Below are 20,879 nucleotides of genomic sequence, written 5' to 3'. Positions count from 1 at the left end.
CAGAAGGCTCTACATGTGCTGTAGTTACAGCGATATTTGGAGTGTGTAATTCTGTGAGACTGTTATAGTTACCATGTTAAAATCCATTACCAAGAAGGCAGAGAAGATCTTATGTGTGTTGTAGTTACAGTGATATTTGGAGTGTGTAATTCCCCAAGACTGCTACAGTTGTAGTTACAATCCATAAGTGGTCAATAAATCCAATATCCAATCCAAAACCCTGTTGAAAGTCACTCACAGATGTGACAATATTTTGCAATGATTAATGACCGTATAACAACATTGGACCTTGCTCTAAGCAGAACCAGCATTGCTGTCACTTCATACATACAAGGTTGACTTGCTAGGCAACGACCAACGTACCCGAGACAGTGGCTAGGAATCGAAACGCATCCATGGTTATACAACGGCTAGCAATCTAACAGTGGAGTTTCTACAGTTACACACAACTTGTTGCGGCAGACACATATTCCTACATTCATTGTATAACAGCAGACAGAATTAACCCTTCAACAAGGTATTCTCTATTGATTCCAAGTTCATGTTATGAGAGTCCAACGCTGGCCAGACAAGTTCAGTTGTATCCGACTTTAGCAGAGCAAGTTTGTATCTGACTATGGACCAAGCACAGTGTAGCTCTTGACTAGAGCATCAATTTATCTGTGTGCAAAGTACCTAGGTATTAATGGGAAACTTAACACGGGTGCATTCACATAATCACATTTAACCCATAAGGTATTACATTTGTCCAATGCAGATTTATCTTACGAGTATTTGCCATTCTTGAGGAAACTAACCACATGCTGGACAAAAGAATACCATTCTATTAGTCTGGTACAGCCAGTTCAGTGATTATACTATAATGGACTGTTCATATAGGCAGGATGGGAGCAACAAAAAATGAATTCAGAATCTTATTTGGAGGATAAGATACTACGTATGATTATTAATGCCCCATGGTATGTTTCCAATATAACACTCCATGAAGACCTGAAAGTGCCGCTAGTAAAGGAAGTCATAAAAGGGAAAAGCACAAGATACCTCAACAAAATAGAAGGACATGAGAATGTACTAATTCAACTGTTACTGGAACCACACAATGGACGAAGACTAAAAAGGAATTAGCCAGCTGACCTGAGAAAGGGTTAACGAGGACTTATCTCTGGATAAGCCCTCTCCACGTCACAAAGAATACTACAGCAAATTAGCTTATAGACTCAAATGTAATTCTGATTGCTAATATTATATAAATAAAAAAACATTTTTGAGGATGAAATCATGAAACTGAGAAGGAAATAGAATGATAATATTAATGCAAATCTTTTGAAAATTCACAGTATGTGAACTAGTTGAGTCATACAGTTATGTTGAATCTCTGGGTTCTTTTTTCAGAGAATTCCTCATAATACTCACCTTCTGAGCTCTATTACAGGCAACAGATCCAAGGAGAACTGATTCTGCTATAGGAAGAGCACAGCTTGTTTGTACACTACCGTCCTTCAACTTGAAAAGGTTAACAATTTGGCCGTCATGGTCCGCAATGTATTCCATAGTCTGAAACCACAAAATCAGGCAAGAGAATAGACATTAAATGTTTCATGAATAACTATGTCATAATGAAGACTACAGCACACCAGAAACATTCATTTTTCGTAGTCTGGGTTTCCCATGTTGTTAAAGGAGGAGGAGGAAAAGGAGAAAGAGGAGGGAGGGAGGGAGGGAGGATGAGGAGTGAGGGAGGAGAAAATTTGACCAGGCTAATCAGTTTCATAACCCAGAAGATCACAGTATGGAAGATATCAATTATTTTTGCACTCTTCTGTTGCCACTGCTTTTTAATAACTTTTATTTTTGAAAATTTACATAAAAATTAAAATATACAAAACTATAATTTTTCATGTAATTATGTATGGGTGTGAAACTTTGTTTCTCACATTAAGGTAAGAACATAGATTAAAGGTGTTTGAGAACAGAGTGCTGAGGAGAATAGTTGAATCAAAAATGGATGAAATAATAGGAGATGGAGAAAATTATATAATGAGGAGCTTCATAACTTGTATTCTTTGCCAAATATAATTAGAATGACCAAGTAAAGGAGGATGAGATTGGCAGGACATGTAGCACATATGGGGAGACCAAGAATTCATACAGGTGTTTTGTTGGAGACAGAAGGAAAGAGACAACTAGGGAGCCCTAGCCATAGGTGGAACTATATTAAAATAAATTTTATAGGAACAGGACGTAGTGGTATGGACTGGATTCGTCTGGCTCAGGACAGGAACCAGTGGAGGGAACTCGAGAACACAGTAACATACCTTTGAGTTTCATATAAAGTGCTGGGAAATTCTTGAGTAGCTGAAAGACTGGTGGATCAGCTGCTTGGAGTTACAGTATAACACTGATTATCTGAATTAATTAGTGACAAATGTGGTTCATATAATCAAAAATTTTAACAATCAGATTAAACTGTTATCCACAAAAAACACTTATTGTAAACTGTAGTACTATTATAATAATAAAAACCAAAAATTTATACCATCATTAAAACCATTTAGAATCTACAGGAAAAAATTAACAATTTCAGACACTTCATCTGAAAAAGTTCAACAGTGCTGTCTGTTTAGTGGATGAAACTTGTTTCCCAGCTGATAAGTCTCACAAACATTTCAGTGTAAGAAGATTGGTTGCAGTAATTTGATTAATAGGCAATTTGGACAATTTGGATTCAGACAATCAGCATTCTAACTGTACATAGGTCTATTTTTAAAAAAGTGACATCTCCCTGCATGAGGCAACTTTACCTTTTACCCTTTCTAGTGATAATAGAAAATTACTGTATAAGCAATATCTCTAAGTATTCTTCTTAGAGATACTTACCTGTAATTTGAGGTATCTAGACTTCTGTACTAAACTGACAACATCATGGAAGTGTGTGGATGCTAGAACATGTGGGCACTTCACTTCACGGCTCAGAAAGTGATCCAGGCATGAAGCAAGCAATGCCAGACCATCGATCTCAGTTGTACCCTTTCCAAATTCATCCACAATGATGAGGGAAGAAGGTGTGGATGAATACAGTGACAAAATCATCTGTAATAGTTTGTAAAAACTGCAGGATAACTAAAAATTGTTGTACTTTATAAAGTATCTCCTTACTCTGGTCCCAGCCCACCAAATGAGCTATAGTAAAATTATAAAAATAAATTATTATCTCTCTTGAAGTAAATGTTTCTGGATTTAAAATATCTTTTGTTGAGATGTAATATAAATTCCACTTGATGTTATGTTATTACCTTAAGTCTTTTATTTTGGATGGTTACAAGATACAGCTTCCAGTTTTGAAAGAAAAATGCATATTGGAACAGTTTCAAAATTACCAAATATTTTTGGAAGGTCTGTTAATAATTCAGTGAAGAAAATCTGTCACTTCCTCCCAAATTTAGTTTCAAAGAACTTTGTCAGTGATTAACTATCACATGTTACGTTCTTTGAGATATACTGAATTCATGAGTTCACTGAATATTCACACTGTGAACTTGAAAAGCAACACTTCAAAATCAAAATGTATTTCCATCTCTCAAGCACCACATTATAACAACACCAAGCTACTCCCCTTGGGTCCATTAGTAAGAGCTAACCTCCATCAGTGAACAACTTCCAGCAGGAGCACTACAGCTATAAACATACTTCAGACATCAGAGTTTGTTAACAGTAGATAACAGGAAAATGTACAATATCAATTGTGATAATGCATATACAGGCTTGAAACTAAGGCAGAATAGGAAGTGTAAAATAAATTTAAAAAACTGAACCAACAACAAATACATTAATACCAATGAACAGGAATAATTTGAAGGTTTGATGTTCTGGCTACATGTATCTACCACTAACGCCATCTGTGAAATAAAAACTTGAACCCCAGAACTAAAACCATACTCATGAAGAATGTGTCAGATCATACTGACCTTTCCTGTGAGTTTCTAATCTGGTTGCTGTTAAGGGGAATTCATATGAGAAAAATATCCAAATTCAGCTGGCTTATCATACAGGTTAAACATGCCATATGGGCAAATACCTTGTATATCCTATACATGCACAACAGTAGTCTAAAGGTCTACATTTCTGCTGCCATCTGTTTGTCCTACCTCAACTAACTCAGATTAGTCTTGTATTTGGTTTCTATGGAAATGATAAGTGACAAAGACTGCCCTACTTAGATTAACTATAATGCTAACATCTCATCAGCAGAATGCAGGACAAAATCACCACAGACAGGTAACAAATTCTTTGATAATATAGCAATTTTGGCTGCCTGAGGCTCAGGACCCACACAAATCTTGAACCCCTTCATGCCTCCATACACATGAAACACCATTTTCATGGCCTATATACTGGGATTCTGACATGTCAGCCTATCATTCCAAAAGATATAGAACTAAGAGATCAAAATATTAATACAATTATATACTTGAACTTTAATGCCTTGCATTATAATGCTGAAAATCAACAGTTTGTTCTTGCTACTTGACAACACTGTGTAGAGGCTCCTTAATCTGTACCTCTCATTTTAAATAATGAGACATCCAAAAAACTAAGTTTTCAATTTGTGCAAAATGTGATTCTTGGATCCTCCGAGCTTAAAAACAAAGAAAAACAACATTAAAACTATACAACCACCTGAAACACCGTATTTTCACGATAAAAACAATATATATATATATGAAATCCATGACAGAAAGCGAATGCTATATACCTCAAACACTGCATGATGTTGACTGGCTCAAATGTCACTACATTACAGTCTTTAACAATGTGCAAATAACACCAACTTACTGCCATATATGGATCATAGAATAAGCACTGCTTACCTGTTTTAAGTCAATCATGAAGGCAGAGATGTTGGTTGCAATAGATTCAACGGTCTGGATACGTGTGTGAATATGATGAAGTACCCCTATCTTTGCCCTTTTTGCAGGAACAAAGCTGCCAATATGAGCAAGGAATGCAATGAGGGCCACCTATATACAGACATTCAGAACAGTGACTTCACAGGCTTCTGATGCAAAGCACAAAACTTAAACTGATTAACCATTAAGTGCTGTGAAGCAGAAGGTTTTTAGGTGCCCAGACTATGAATGTTGACTCTTACTGACCGTGAATATATAGGCAGCAGGTTCCTCTGAAATGTTGCTAAGTATCTACCAAACTAAATGGCTGGCTTCCCAAAAGACTGCACTGTTAAAGATTATTTTAGATTTCCAAATTTACTATGTGAATTATCACAATCCTTCATTGGTTACAAGTCAATACTACTGTGATGTACATGTTGAACTGTTTTCTTCAAGCACATCTAACAGGACAGGAAGGCAATCACGCTTGACAGAAGTTACACTATCAGCTACACCTAAACTGCATGATATTCTCAATTATGGCATTAAATGAAACAGAGTGCTCAGCTTCATTCTCTGGCTAACTATATCCTACAAAAGTAATATCCAGGAAAATCAAATTGTTTTTAAGACCTACTTTTCATAAACTATCTTACCAAAACATTTCATTTGATCTTATCCCTTTGAGATCCATATACTCAGAAATAGATACACTTTAAAGACTAACATGAATATGGCCAAAAATAATTTTATAGTTTAATTTATATTTTATTTCTGCATCTTGAAATGTAATGCATGCTAGTCAAAAGAACACTAAAAATATGCTACTGTTGTCACAGACCTGTATATTTATTATGTATGGCATTCAAATCACTTTTCTTTTAGATACAACACTTTAACTGCCGTCACTTCATTACCTGTTTAAGATAGACACTCTTGCCGCTTGAATTTGGTCCAGTAATAATCTTCATAAGGCTATGTTGTTCTCCAGAGAATGTGTCATTTGGAACAAAGTCATCAACACACAGCTCCTGCAAGGGATGTCGCCCTCCTTCGATCTCGAGCACTCGCTCTGTTGTCAGTACTGGGCGTACGTAGTTGTTCTCCTTAGCCACCAAGGCCAGTGCAATCAAGCTGATGTCAGACAACAGGGAACACACCTTAGTAACCCAAGCCTTTGATTGATTCTGACGAGATATACTGAGCAAACATTTCTAATCCTGGTTCACATTCTTGTAAAGATAAATATCCTGTAGCTATGACATTCTTGTTAATTTGTGTGAATAAGCTATCAACTGTACTTCTTTTGGCTTATTTTGGACTTCACCCATCGTCTGGTATGTAAAAGACAAAAGACCACGACGTTTCGGAGACTGGATCTGTCTCCGTACTGAGTAGGTTTATCCTTCCCTATCCACCTGAAGACGGAGACAGATCCAGTCTCCGAAACGTCGTGGTCTTTTGTCTTTTACATACCAGACGATGGGTGAAGTCCAAAATAAGCCAAAAGAAGTACAGTATACACCATCGTCAGGATCATTTCAAGTCTATCTAAGCTATCAACTGTCACATATTTTAAAAATTAATATGAAAGAACAGAGAATTTCTTTATGTGTTATTTTTTTATTGCTAGTGGGGTGGGACTAAGTCCCTTGTACTGCGGCCACTTCTGGCCTATTGTACCAGCCCCAGATAATAGGTGAGGGTGATTGTGGAGCAATTGGTGAAATGAAGATTGGCAAGGGAAACCGAAGAACTCGGAGAAAACCTGCCCCAGCGCCACTTTGTCCACCACAAATCCCACTTGACCAGACCTATGTGTTATATTACTTGCATTCCTTTTGTAACAAGTGAAAACCGTATAAGAACAAGTTCATGGAAACAATTGTTATTTATGTTGTTTATGCTGACTATGATCTGAAGCTTTCACAGCAACAGAATACAAAGAAGTCTTCTCGGGCAATTGGAAATGTCAATATCGATTTAGTGTCCGACACTTCAGACTGTTTCAGGTTCCGTCATCAGTGTGCAAACATGACAATCATCACATTAACCGATGATGAAGACAGAGATAGTATTTGAGACACTGAACACTAAATCCACATTACACAGCTGATTGCTGAAGAAAACTTCATTGAATTATTGTTTCTTCTGAGAACCAAAGGCAGACTTAAATTCACCCTGTGGGTAGAATACTGCGATACTGACCAGTGATATAGTTCACATGATCCTACAGAAGGTTAAATATGAAGTTAAACGTAATTTATTACCAGTCTAGCTCAGATGCCAACTTGATGAGCTTGTGTAGTGGTGCAATTCGTTCTTGAATGAATTGAACGAGTTTCAGCAAAATACGAGACTCATATTCTGCTATTTCAACCGTAGTGTCACCCAGCATCCCATCTAGTTCTGAAAGAAAGGAAATGTATAAGCTGTTAAGAAACTAAGCTGAGGCCACAAGCATTGGACTTTCCATGCTACAAATGTGATAATATGGGCAGAAATTCTGGTTATCTCTGCTCTGAAGGCATTTGGGGTTCTATGACATTATCATTACATGTTCAGATTATGCAGGGCAGTGTTTGGCATTTCATAATAGCATCATTATGTCATTCCCATGGAATTAAAATGGAAAAGTGGTCTGACACAATGCTTCTTATATTTTGTTCTAGATTGAAGTGAGCAGCATATGAAAGTGTGTTCTGAATGATATTTACCTAAGCTGTTCAATGTAACAGCAAGGAGTGGGTGAGGAGTGCTGATAGTTACTTGCTCAACCATTTAGCTATTATTGTATAAAATTAGTATCCTTCCCATTGTCCCTTAATTTGTACAAGAACAAAATCTTTCATTCTGTTATCACAAACATAATGGTTGATGATCACTTAACCTTAAAATACAGGGATGACAATAATTACTTTCATACTCACCTTGACAGCGAGCAGTCTTGTAGTGTCCTACATTCCCCAGTTTGAACTGAAACAAATATCACATACTATAAAGCAGTCAGACTCAGTGTTTATGTTTTACTTACAGAATATCATGTTATAGAGAAGGCTACAGACTGGATGACCAAGGAATTGGGGTTCGATATCTGGCAGGAGTAGGACATTCTTTTCCTCTCCACAGCATCCATACTAGCTTTGGGATCCACCCAGCCTCCTATTAAATGTGTAACAGACTGTTTCTACAAAGTAAAGCGGCAGGCGCACGAAACTGACCACTCACTTCCATCTAAGGCTGAGGTTAAGAATGATACAGTTATATCTCCACTCCCCCACACACAATCTAGGCATAGTTCTTAATTAATTAAACACAGGGACAGCTTTACCTTTTCTTTATCATGGTACATGCGGTCCCAGGTCAGGTCATGTGGGATTTGTAGCGAACAAAGTGGCATCGAGGCAGCTTTTCTCCAAGTACTTCAGTTTCCCCTGCCAATTCTCATTCCATCAACTGCTCCACATTCATCATCACCTATCACCTGAGGCTGGTACAACAGGCCAAATAGTGGCCAGCGTACCAAGTAGGCTCAGTCTCACCCGCCCCAAGATTATAAACACGGTACACAGGTTAGTATTCCTATTCTATATTTTGGAGACTAGCCATAATGAATCAGATTATTGACATTTTTCCTCAGCCCTTCCACATCTGGGAAAATATTTTAAAATAGACAACAACACTTGTTCAATATGATTCATGATCATTTTTCTGTTTCTAATTCAGAGCTACATAAATTCTTCATCTAACAAAAAGTCATTATATATGTGAGAAATAATCAAAATTAAAGTCATCAAGATAGCCCAATCAATGAAATCACTAGGTTTCAGTTGGACAACTGAAGTTCCCAATGAGGAGAGGGATTCTTCAATTCAGTACACATTTAGACTATGTGTGGGACACTAAATCCTCCTATCCAACAGTTTCCAAAGGCATTCCCCTCTGAGATAAAGCAGGCAGAGCACAAAGCACTTTACTGACTTCTATCCAGTCTTCAGGTTAAAAATATATGGACTTATGCTTTTATGGTCTAGTGCTTAAGCACAAGAACTCTTTTACTTTCACCAAATATTGCAGTGTAATGGCTAACTATCTTACCTTACATTTGAGAGAGTAATCATCGTAACTGATTTTCAACATCTCTCTCCTCAATCGCTCAAGGAAAATCCTGGGGTAATAATTTAAAAATATGTCAACATTGTTTCTTCCCAAATCATTACCAAACTCAAACTTCAATTTCTCACTGAATTATACAAAAATTATGCATTACTAAAGCGCAAAATATGGTTCTGGGTCTCCCTAAATTAACCTGATATATCTTAACCTAACAAAACCAACAACAAATCAAGCTTTTCAAAATCAAATCCAGTCTAGTCAGGAAGCAACATTTGTTATCAAAAACGATCATAGAGTGTGATGTAGTGCAAGCCCTATCTCCATTCTTCATTTTTAATACTACATTTGACATTAATGCATAATTAAGAAACAATTCATATATTAAATTATTCATTTTATCTCACAGCAAGAATACAGAACAAAACCAAAACACAAGAAGGTATCAAACAAATTTAACTTGACCATCCTTCTGCCAGTTTCTTCATTGTGTACAGACATGAGTCCACAAATGCATACCATGAATTCAGTTCCAGGAACATTCCAGTCTTCTTCAGTCATTGACTCTTTCCATGGGGGCAAAGATAACAAGTAGCCTATCTCTGGAATGTACACGAGCGCACACTCCTTGATGTATGGGGGCAAGTGCTTCAGTTCTTGTTGCGCCACACTTGAGATCAGTTCCGGTATCCCACCACATTTCTGCTTCACTGAAAATACATATTTTCAGAGAGTGTTTGTAAGAATTCCTTCTTCCTGAAGCAGCTTTGGTATAAAGTGGTCAACTAAGTATTTCTCTGCTACTGAGCCTATTGGAAGAATGAGGCAGTTACTGACAGGGTGTGGCACTATAGTCTTACAATTTTTAATATTTGTTGATATTATTAACTCTTTGACTGGCGCGGGCGTGTTTTAACGCCCGGACGATGCCAGCCGTTCCCTGGCGTTGGCGTGTTTTAACGCTTTGACAATCTCGTCCCTTCTTTGCTCTCTTGGCACTCATCAACCAAAGACATATATATGATAGTTTTTGTGCATGTTTGTAAAGAACCCTTGTAAACTTTGTGGGGGTCTATATTACTGTCAGAACCCTCTGAGAAAGTAAAGGTCAAAAAATATTTCACATTCATTCAGTTTCACCATAGCTTCTTGCAGCAATTGTCTTCGTGTTCCTACAGACCAGCTGGAAAATGTTGTGAACGAGATTTTTTCTGATGATGATAGTGGCGATGAAATAATGATTCCTGAATTGGATGAAGTTGATAGTGACAATAATACAGTGATAGACAATGATCCACAAGACAGTAATCATGAACATTTACCTACCACGAGTGCGGTGCCTGACACGCCCATCTCATGAACGTACGGAGACACTGTACCCCCAATATTTCCATTTGCTAATAGTTTCGGGATCAAAATTGATATAACACATAAAATACATCCCTTTTCATGGATTAAAATTTTTTCTGGATGACGACTTGGTAAATCACATCACAACTGAAACCAATCGCTATGCTCACCAGCACTTCAACACACATGAGTTAGCTCCTCACTCTCGAAAACACAATTACAATTATGTCACATCAGATGAAATCTGGACATACTTAGGAATTGTGTTCATGACAGGAATCGACAAACGCCCTGAAATTGAAGAATATTTGTCCACTAGGCCCCTATTTCACACCCATGGTTTGGACAAAACATGTCTTTGCGGTTGAATAGTTTCATTCTATTCAAAAAGAACACAACAAACGAAAAATACAAGAAGAGAAATTACAGATTCAAAGATTTTATATTGGACTGTGTAGAAAAATGACTGAACCAAACAAACAGTGTGGAGAGGGAGAACAGTCAAGGAATGAAGTGGATGACGAATCTATTGGGTCAGACTAGAGTGCAGTCACGCCTCCGCCCTCGACCTTGAAAAGACCACCAGTGAAAGAGCCAGCAAATCGTCTAGAGGGTGGCTTGAAAATTCACAAAATGGTCCATGTTCCTAACAGTAACAATAAGAAGAATGGTGCCCTGAGAAAGTGTCGCGTGAGTGCTAAGCACAAGGTTAGAAAAGAAACAAGTATCATGTGTGCAGGCTGTGGTGTGGCTCTCTGCAAACTTTCATGTTTCAATGTTTATCACACGAAGAAAAACAAATAAAGAGGTGTGGAAAAGCATTTATTGCATAAAATATTGTATTTTAATTAGTTCCTAAAAATTTCGTTTTTAAAAACCAATTTTTGTTGAAGTTGTTTAGGAAAAAGTAACTACATGCATTTTAGCGACATAAGGTTTAAAGGGCCTGCCAGGACAGGGGTGAGATTTAAATACCCTTCATGCCAGTCAAAGAGTTAATAGGTTATCTCATTAAAAATCCCACTCTTTTCTGTTCTGAAGAATTGTAAATAAATTTTATAACATAAATAAAATTAATCATTCCTGACATCTCTTGACAATTCAAGCCAACAATTCTTCCCCTTCAAAGATAATGTGACAATACAGAAATGTAACACATCAATCATTTTCTAAAGTAAACTCATTATAGAAAGTGTCAGAGCAGGAATAAATGGCCTATGACTCACAGGTCAACAAATTTCTGTTACTTCTGTATGCTTAAAAATGCAGTAATGTAAATTTAAGAAATGTAGAAATTGTCTTCCTTTGGTCCAAGCTGTATCTTCCCTGTTTTCTGCTAATATTCATTCCATATACACTATATTTCAACTTCATTATCAATTAAATATACTACTGTCAGCTAGATGGGGCACGCAGTAGTGTAGTTGTTTGAGGGTCTATGGTACAAGCCGAAAGCTCGCGGGTTCAAGTCCCAATGAGGTCATTGGATTTTTTCATTTAACCTAATCCTCCCAGCCGAACTATGGCCCTGGGGTTCATTCAGCCTCTAACATAAATGAGTACCAGGAATTAATTAAATAATTTTCCTGGGGAGTAAAACGCGGCCAGCGCGTAAGGTTGACAACCTTACCGCCGTCTCTGAGCTGATTCTCTAGATAATGTGGGACCCTCAACATCTCACAACCCTATGGGCCTTCATGGCCTGGTACAGGGATAGGTTTACTTACTTACTTTTTACTGTCATCTAGAATGGGAACATAACCACCATTTATAAGATTGCATCTATGGGGAATTAGGTAAGTTCAAAGTTCCTGTTCATAAATAAAAAGCAGAAACATGGTATATGCAGTAAATTACAGCTTCTGTGCTTACATCTGTCAAGCTCCTCATCAACCCCAAGTTTGACAACAAATGTGTTCTGAAGTTCTGCCTCCTTAAAGTCAATTATCCGATTGATGCAGTAGTCTGTCTGGCACATCTCTTCTGTGATACACCCTGCAATCTGAATCGAGGGTTTTAGGCTTTTACAACGACCATACAGTTTTCTCAGGCAATCAGCCAAGTGAAAATGAAACTGGCATTCAATGTCTTGTGGTCTGTCTCTGCCCCCGTCATCAGTGCCAGATGACGGGGCAGAGAGAGATACCAACTACATTTTTGAAAAGCTAATCACCCAGTAATATTTTAATAAAAATATATTATATTTAAAATGTTTGTGTCTTAATCAAATGTGTCACATGGCATGAGAACATAAAAGAAAATAATCAACCATCCATATCCACAGCGGCAACGAATACAAATGTTTACACTTATTTAATTTCTTTCTATTGATGACGAGACTACATAGTTATGCAGCAGAAATAATTAGTTTATGTTAAGAAGCAAATGTTTGTATGGAAATAAATAGATAAATGTGATTTAATATTAATACATTCTCCCAACATTGATACAGTAAATCATAAATATTAATTATAGTATAGGATTACAAATTTATATGCATACATCACTTGGGGAACTAAGATGTTAAAGGGAACAGAGATGCAATATGAAAGCAAGATGATGAACTACTGGGTAAAAATAAAGTTTCTTTTTATTGCTACTGGGGTGGGACTAAGTCCCTTGTACTATGGCCACTTCTGGCCTATTGTACCAGCCTCATATGATAGGTGAGGGTGACTGTGGAGCAATTGGTGGAATGGCAGGGGAAACCAAAGTTCTCGAGAAAACCTGCCCCAGCGCCACTTTGTCCACCACAAATCCCACTTGACCAGACCCCGGGATCGAACCCGGGCCGCCACGGTGGGAAGCCAGCGATTAACCGCTTGAGCTATGGCGCAGCCTAAAATAAAGTGTTAATTGATAAGTGATGTGAAGATTCACTGAAAAAAATACAGAAAGTTAATGCAATTGAAATCTTATACATAAAAGGCTAAGGGATACTGTCATGTGTATGAGTGACTATAGATGGGTTTTGGATTGATGACTGAATTTCTTGCACACTTTGATACAGCACATGACTACACTTTACAGTTCACTATTACACACGCACTAGCATCCACAGTCATGTCTTCACTAGCAAGTAGCTAGAAATGGGAGCAGTATAAGGTATGCTTTACTCAGTGCTACAGTGTCAACCCTTGCCAAAAAATTCCTAGACAGTAACATCACTAGAACACACAATTATTCTACCAAGTTTAGTACCTTTGTGTAAATGTAATTGTGCCTCAAAAGTTTTCAACTTCTTGATGTTACATGTTTTTGACAAGGTTTGATTTAAAAACTTAATTTGAAATTTCAATTAGTTAGCAGATATCAAATAATAATTTAAGATTTAAATATTGGTTTGTATGAATGGAAATAGGATGGGATGGTATGGACTGGATTCATCTGGCTCAGGATAGCTGCCAGGGGTGGGCTTAAGTGAACATGGTAATGAACCTTCTGGTTCCATAAAATGTTGGGAAAATCTTGAGTGGCTGCACAACTGGACGCTTCTCAAGGACTCATCTCCATGAAGTTAGTTAACAGTTATATGAATGGTGACTAAGAGCAAAACAATAAATAAAGAAGGTTGTTATGATAAAATAAACTGACTATCTATGTTGAGTTTTGATTATATGTGAAGAATTAAATAAATAATTTTTAATTTATCCTATAATAGAATACATAATATTTTAAGTGAGATTTCTCCTGCAATATATTATCACAAAATGGCTGCAAAACATCATACAGTACAGTACTTCTCTTGAGGCTGTTCAAAAAACTGTTTTACCACTCTGTACACATGTTACTGGAAACGATCCTAGCAGCTCTTGAGATAATACCAAAGCTGTGTTGTGACTTACTTCCCTGAAAAGTTTTGCTTCGGACGCAATCGCCTCACACAAATTTCCTAACATTATGCCATAGTAGATGGTCTGTAACAGAGTCAAAACAAAAAAATTAACACTTAGGAATGTGACACAAATATCACGTATTTTTCTTAAAATTACTATCTTAACCCATATAACCAGTAATAGGACACATTACATCACAGCATAGATAAATTCACTTAACTAGCATTCTGTTATTTTTATGTTCATTCTACTGAAAGGAGTAGATATTATTGGAAGATCTTTGAATCAATCATGGTGAGCAGTAAAAAAGAATTTGTTTTATTAATGGATATTTAATGACTATTAAGAATTACCATAATCCTTCCACCCAATATTAATTGCCGAATAATAATTTCATGAAACAACTACATTAACAGTATTCTTTAGTAAACCACAATATTTGTGCTAACAAGCCATAGGCATTAAAGGTACACTGGTTCAAGCCCTTTATTGGGTGGCACACTGTGTGACTTTGCAACGGTATTAAACATGATCAAAGGTCAATGAGTAAGATTAGTGAAGCAACTCTCTGGTTACAAGCCTGCAGAATACAATGATTTCACCAGAAAAATGAAGTCAATGATGTAAGCATTCACCAAAAGCCATAACAAATAAAACTTAACTGGCTATGGAATCCTTTGCTCACAGAAACCTATAACATTTAGCATAAATCCACTATTTAATATCACATTATATTCATTCATTGTATTGTATTGTATTGTATTTTATTTTCATCCATTTTGCTACATAGTAACATTTGGACACGTCATTCAGTAATATAAGTTAACAAAATAAATCTACATAGTTACAAGCATACTACGAACTATATTGATTGATTAATTGATTGATTTATCCAGGAGTACAACTTAACAAACAAACCTACAAAGTTACAAGGATACTAACAACATTTTACAATCCTAAGCAATATGTAGATACTACATTTGAAAAAGAAAAAAGAAAAAACAAATACACAAATCATTGTATACAACTTATGATTTGCTATGACATCCAAATATGAGTACTTTCACCATCCATCTTTTTATTTAAAACTAACGAATTCATTTATCATATAAAAGGAATGTTTCAATAAAAAGGATTTTAAGTCTCTTTTAAAGAATTCTTTAAGGAATTCCTAACTTTAAGTACAAAGGTACAGTATCCCTAAGCCTAGATACGACACCATGAAGGCGTATAGGGACTGTAGAAAGGAAACATCATGCATTCTTAACCTTGGTGCAATGTGTACATGATTAGCAATCTTCTTGCATCATCTACTTTTGCCACTTCATTGATTCCAGGCAAGTAGCCCTGGTACCAACTGAACATGTGGCTGGATAAAGCCTAGAAACATTCTGGAAGTTCTGGCAAAGAAGAATGTCCCAGTGTTTCTATTGACAATCATACTGCATCACTTTAGTCCACAACTCTGAGCTATCATTGTTCCTCCCCATTGTGTGTTTCAAAATCAGAAAATACAGAAGTTATCATATAATTAGCCACTATTGCTAGAAACCCACATCAATCAATTCCCATCCATTGGCTCTTGCAGAGACATTCTAAGTTCATACTGACATTTCCTGTGGAATTTCTCTGATGAATAAAGTCTTACCTTATGAAGACACTTCCACTCGCGAACAGAAGCCGACAGTTTGGTCAGTCTACTTATGATTCTCTGGAAACCAAAATACATAAAATATGTTATGTACATGCTAATGATGCTTTCTTCAGTATATGTACAATTACATTCTTTAATTCTGATTCAGACAGGCTGAGCAAACATATAAATCTGCTTCATTTCACAACGCCTATTGTGTGCAGTTATCTGATAATTCAGTAAAATTAATTTGAGGTTGAGGGTAGCTCTTTCTAAGCAACCGAACAGAGTAGGTGTCTTGCTCCTCACCTGAGGAAAGAAGCAGATCCAGTTTCTGAAACACTGTGTTCTCTAGTTTTTTTAATACAGAACAACAGACAAAGTCCGTCTGAGTGTTATGAACCATCATCAGAACCCTTTAGAATCTACATTTAAACAGTAGTCATATACAATATGTAGGCATGTTTTTCATTTCTCTCCATAGAAGATTTCAAATACTGAACTACTATAGTTCATTAGTTACACCATCAGACTAATTGCCACCTACTGATTTTGCATGGCAAACACATTGTTTCATTTTCTAAAATAATGTTACCTTAACAAAAGTCTCATAACTTTTGAACATTTATTATCACAAAATCTCATTAAGTGCTCAATGGTATCGCTCCCACCTCAGAAATCTGCATGTTTATATTACTGAAGGTATACAATTAAGAGGTACAAAGATGAAGCCTTTAGTGGCATGATGTTCATACCAAGTTATTAGAGGGAGCAGATACATGCATAGAGTGAAATCATAAGGGTATATTTCTTTATAAAATAAGAAAACCAATTTAAATATTTCCTGCTTATTAAATCATAATGAATCAAGAAGATGGCACAACCATGTATTTTAACTTTCAGATGGATCAGAAAGCTGCTTATAACCATGACAACAGAGAAATGATAGAAAAATCTTACTGTGATGTTTTTTATATTCTTCATACACACAAGCATGTTCTTCACTATGTCTTCATTTTTTGGCTGAACGCAGAATTGGACTACATCAAAGCGTGAGTTAAGCACATCAATGTCCCGAGAAGGGTGGAGAAACATGACCCTTTAACGACAACAAATACAAGAATAGCATTACATGACAAATTCCAGTTGCCACAACAGAAATCATTCATAATGTAAAACTGGTACAACATACATCCAGATAAGAGAGAGATTTTTGTTTGACCTTTGACATGGGTAAATAATCTATGGTAAATTATTTGAGCCCTTCCAGAGCCAAATGCATTGGTATTCTTTGAGAGTGATCATATCATGAACATCAGAAGTACACAGAAGACACAGTATTAAAGTTATGCATGCAACTGGCCATGGAGGCCCATAATGTTGTGAGACCTTGAGGCTCTCACATTTTCTAGACAATTGGCTCATAGATGGTAGTGTGCTTGTCAGCCTTATGCAGCGGCTGGCTACCGTTTATCCCCAGGAAGAATCCTGATACTTATTTCTGTTAGAGGCTGAGTCAACCCTAGGGCCATAATGCAGCTGGAAGAATTGAAAAATCCAAAGGCCTCAATGGAAAATGAACCCATAACCTTCCGACTTGTAGCATAATGCCTCAACCAACAGCACTACTGCGTGCCCCCAAAGACAGAGTATTACAATTACTTACTTTCTTGTTTATTCTTCCTCAATTTGTGGAGCTTCCTTCAGATGGAAATGTACAAGAAAGAGATCTCTAATATAGAGCCCTGTGTTTAAATGCAAAACAGGATTCAAGCATCTCAGTGCTATGATCTGACAAGAAATAATGTTCTAAAACCATACAATTATATAATTTTGGGTCTAAACGGAATAGAATAATGGTACCCAATAATTCTACACTTTCCAGGACAGATCCAAATCTATGTGGAAATTTCATAAACCAAAATGTTTTGTCCAAGTTTTTAAATGTTTATTAGATTTAAAATGTAACAGATACAGATTCTGGTGAGGTCACAATTATGTCATATTGTATTATGTACATAACTTTATAAATATTCTAATAGGGCAGATTTTCTTTACATATCTACAGTATGCAAAAAGAAAGACGTATGAATTAAAAAAAAAATATATTCAATTTTAAAATAATCTGAGACTAAAAATTAATAATTTCTGTCAAAAGACATACTTAGATAAAACTAGAACCCCCCCCCAAAAAAAAAACTTTAGTAACCCCACAAAAAACAGCCTATCTTTAGCAGATGTAGAATTTAAATGAGAACTAAACAAATCATTTCTAGCATCATTTATAATATGCTTGGTTTCATATTACCCTGAAAAGAAAATTTTACACAAAAATGCATCAATATAAGGTTAAATGGCTGATGACCCATTTAATAACCAGCAGCCGATATAGAACACATTCAAACTAATTATACTTTGACACATATGGTAAATCTTCACTATGCTACATATAGCAAATTCTGTTTGATAGAAGTTTTCAGTGAAATAATAAGACATGATCACCTCATAAACTTGCATCCTAGTTGGGATTTACATCTGTTGAATATCCCATACACACTGAGTCCCTCCCTGTAACTTCCACGTGCACCTCGCTTGAAGCTAGATGGATGAGCTAACTGATTGAAAATCTGCAGGGCTTCGTATGTCTCACGGTTCATCATCACAATGTCTTCCCTGTCATGAAAACATACATATAAAGACAAAACAGTATATTTCAAATAAGCACATTTTCATAATGTACCATCATGAAATATATTTTAGCAACAGATGACAATTGCCTTGATAATGACGTGCTTTACAGAGAAGAATTAATAATATTAAATATTCATACCATTATTAGCTATACCTTTATGTCCATTACACTGATATATTTCTAATTATATAAAATATGGTGGCAGTCCTTGTTGCCTAATTTGTACAAATTTAAAAAATTAATTTTTGATTAATACCATCTATGACAAAACTACCAACTAACTTCACGGAGCTGAGCCCTTCTGGAGAAGCAGCAAGTGGTGCAGCTACTCAAGGATTTCCCAACATTTTATGGAACTCAAAGGTTCATGACCGTGTTCACAAAAGCCCTCCTCTGGTACCTATCCAAAGCCAGATCAGTCCAGTCCATATCACCCCATCCTATCTCTCTAAGAACCATTTTAATGTTATCCACCCACCAACAGCTTTGTCTTCTATCCAGTCTCTTTTCTTCTTGCTTTCTGACCAATAATGACAAAACTACAGCCATGAGTAATGAATGAGCAAAACAGAGAAGCATAAAATAAAACCTAGCAGAATCAGTGAAGAAACTTGTAACTTCTCTCATTTGGGCAGCAAGATGGCATATAACAGAGGATACAGAGAGAATGTACAGAACTGCACAACTGTACCACAGTTAAACAAAATCTGGAATTTAAAAACATCAGATAAGGCTACTGATTTGTCACATGAAATATATGGCTGGTCGATTCTTTATGCAGTGGGAACTTCGATATGAATCAATAAAATTCCCATGGATTACCAGCAGTAATAAAGACATATCTATGCAGCATTACAAAACAAATGATAAGGGATAAAATAAGAAACTAAAATATTAAAAAGATCAGAAACATCAGACACTACAGGAAAGGTTAGTCAAATTAATGATACAGTGATACAACCATGAGGAATGTATAGACATTAGCTGAATTTCGCTGGCTTTAAAAATGAAAATGTATAATAAAGAAACATTATGGGAAAAGCTTACATCCTTCTGGGATGTGGTGCCATGTAGTTAGGTAGACATGTACCAACATTGTTGAGGAATCTACTGCATCCAACTTTGGGATGGTCAAGGCAGCAGATGTTTCCAAATGTTGGTACCTATGAACCAAACTACATAGCTTCACATCCAATAAGACTGTAACCTTGATACCCGATACTTGTTTTCCCTTTGTGATCATTATTGATAATGAACAATAGTAAGCAGCATCGTTCTAAATAAACCTAGACATAAAACCCACAATCACATATTTGGGCAGGAAAATGAACAGGAATATGAATGGTGTGTGTGTGTGTGTGTATGCATGCGTGCATGTCACATGTTGGGAGGGGGGGGGGGCTTCAAAATTATAAACGTGTCAGTGTCAACTCACAGTGAAATAGTATTAATAGCCATTATTGGAGCTTGAGTCTGCTCATCAAGATGTAGAAAACCCCAGGATACATCAAGCCACTTCAGTAGAACACCAAGTGCTTGTATCATGGATTCATTTGTCATGTCAATTAGTGAGTTCAGGTACATAAGATGTTCCTCTTCATTACAGTCTACTGGTTCACTGGGAAGTTTCAGCAGGAAGATTCTCCTTCTGCATGCCTCAAAATCTAAATTCAAACAATTAAATTCTTATCATTTACCAAAGACACTTGGTTTATAGAGCTCAAAATTAGCTCAGCTTTTATGTCTCTTCTTTATGGCAGTAATACTTAATCATAATGACATAAGAAGATAAAAATTGACAAACTGCAAAGATTGCAAAACTCAAATTACTATGGTAAACAGCCAGATTCATTTATCATGAGTATAGAAGACATTACTTCTTTATTTCTGTTTTCCTCTTCTCTTAACTTTGCACAGTAAAAATGGTCGCATCTATGTCACTGGTTAAGAATGATGAACTGGGAAGGAAGTGGTTACAGACTTCTTTAGGATCCTGATTCCACATTTGTCTGAAGGGACTGAGGAAACCAATGTAAAACCTCTATTTTCATAGCAAAGATTCAAACTGAAAAGCTCTCAAATACATAACTAACTAACTAATTCCATGGAGCTGAGACCTTCTTGGGAAGCCGCCACTTGTGCAGTTACTCAAGAATTTTTTAATATTTTATGGAATCCAAAGGTTCATTACCATGTTCACATGTTCACAAGAGCCATCTACTGGTCCCTATCCTTAGCCAGATCAACCCAGTCCATACCACCCCATCCTATCTATCTAAGATGCATTTTAATATTATTCTCCTGCCTACATCTAGGTCTTCCTAATGGTCTCTTTCCCTCTGGCTTTCCCACCAGCACCCTGTATG

At 36.4% G+C, this 20,879-nt stretch overlaps 1 protein-coding gene across 1 annotated transcript in view; it reads right to left on the bottom strand.

Moving 5' to 3' along the window:
- The window catches only part of LOC111873602 (mutS protein homolog 5), a 28,459-nt gene that overhangs the window by 2,123 nt on the left and 5,457 nt on the right, over positions 1–20,879 (bottom strand). The window contains exons 5-17 of the mRNA XM_023868448.2: positions 19,949–20,177; positions 18,324–18,494; positions 16,782–16,920; positions 15,837–15,899; positions 14,198–14,269; positions 12,225–12,354; positions 9,522–9,712; positions 7,820–7,865; positions 7,160–7,298; positions 5,807–6,023; positions 4,869–5,018; positions 2,878–3,090; positions 1,414–1,554 (exon numbers count right to left, since the gene is read on the bottom strand). Of these exons, the coding sequence (XP_023724216.1) occupies positions 1,414–1,554; positions 2,878–3,090; positions 4,869–5,018; positions 5,807–6,023; positions 7,160–7,298; positions 7,820–7,865; positions 9,522–9,712; positions 12,225–12,354; positions 14,198–14,269; positions 15,837–15,899; positions 16,782–16,920; positions 18,324–18,494; positions 19,949–20,177 (1,901 nt within the window). The remainder of the gene's footprint in view (positions 1–1,413; positions 1,555–2,877; positions 3,091–4,868; positions 5,019–5,806; positions 6,024–7,159; positions 7,299–7,819; positions 7,866–9,521; positions 9,713–12,224; positions 12,355–14,197; positions 14,270–15,836; positions 15,900–16,781; positions 16,921–18,323; positions 18,495–19,948; positions 20,178–20,879) is intronic.

This window comes from Cryptotermes secundus, unplaced genomic scaffold, assembly GCF_002891405.2.
Source record: "Cryptotermes secundus unplaced genomic scaffold, Csec_1.0 scaffold644, whole genome shotgun sequence".
Taxonomy (NCBI): Eukaryota; Metazoa; Arthropoda; class Insecta; order Blattodea; family Kalotermitidae; genus Cryptotermes; species Cryptotermes secundus.
Note: the sequence above shows the minus strand (reverse complement) of the source record. Positions and strands in the feature narration are given on the sequence as shown.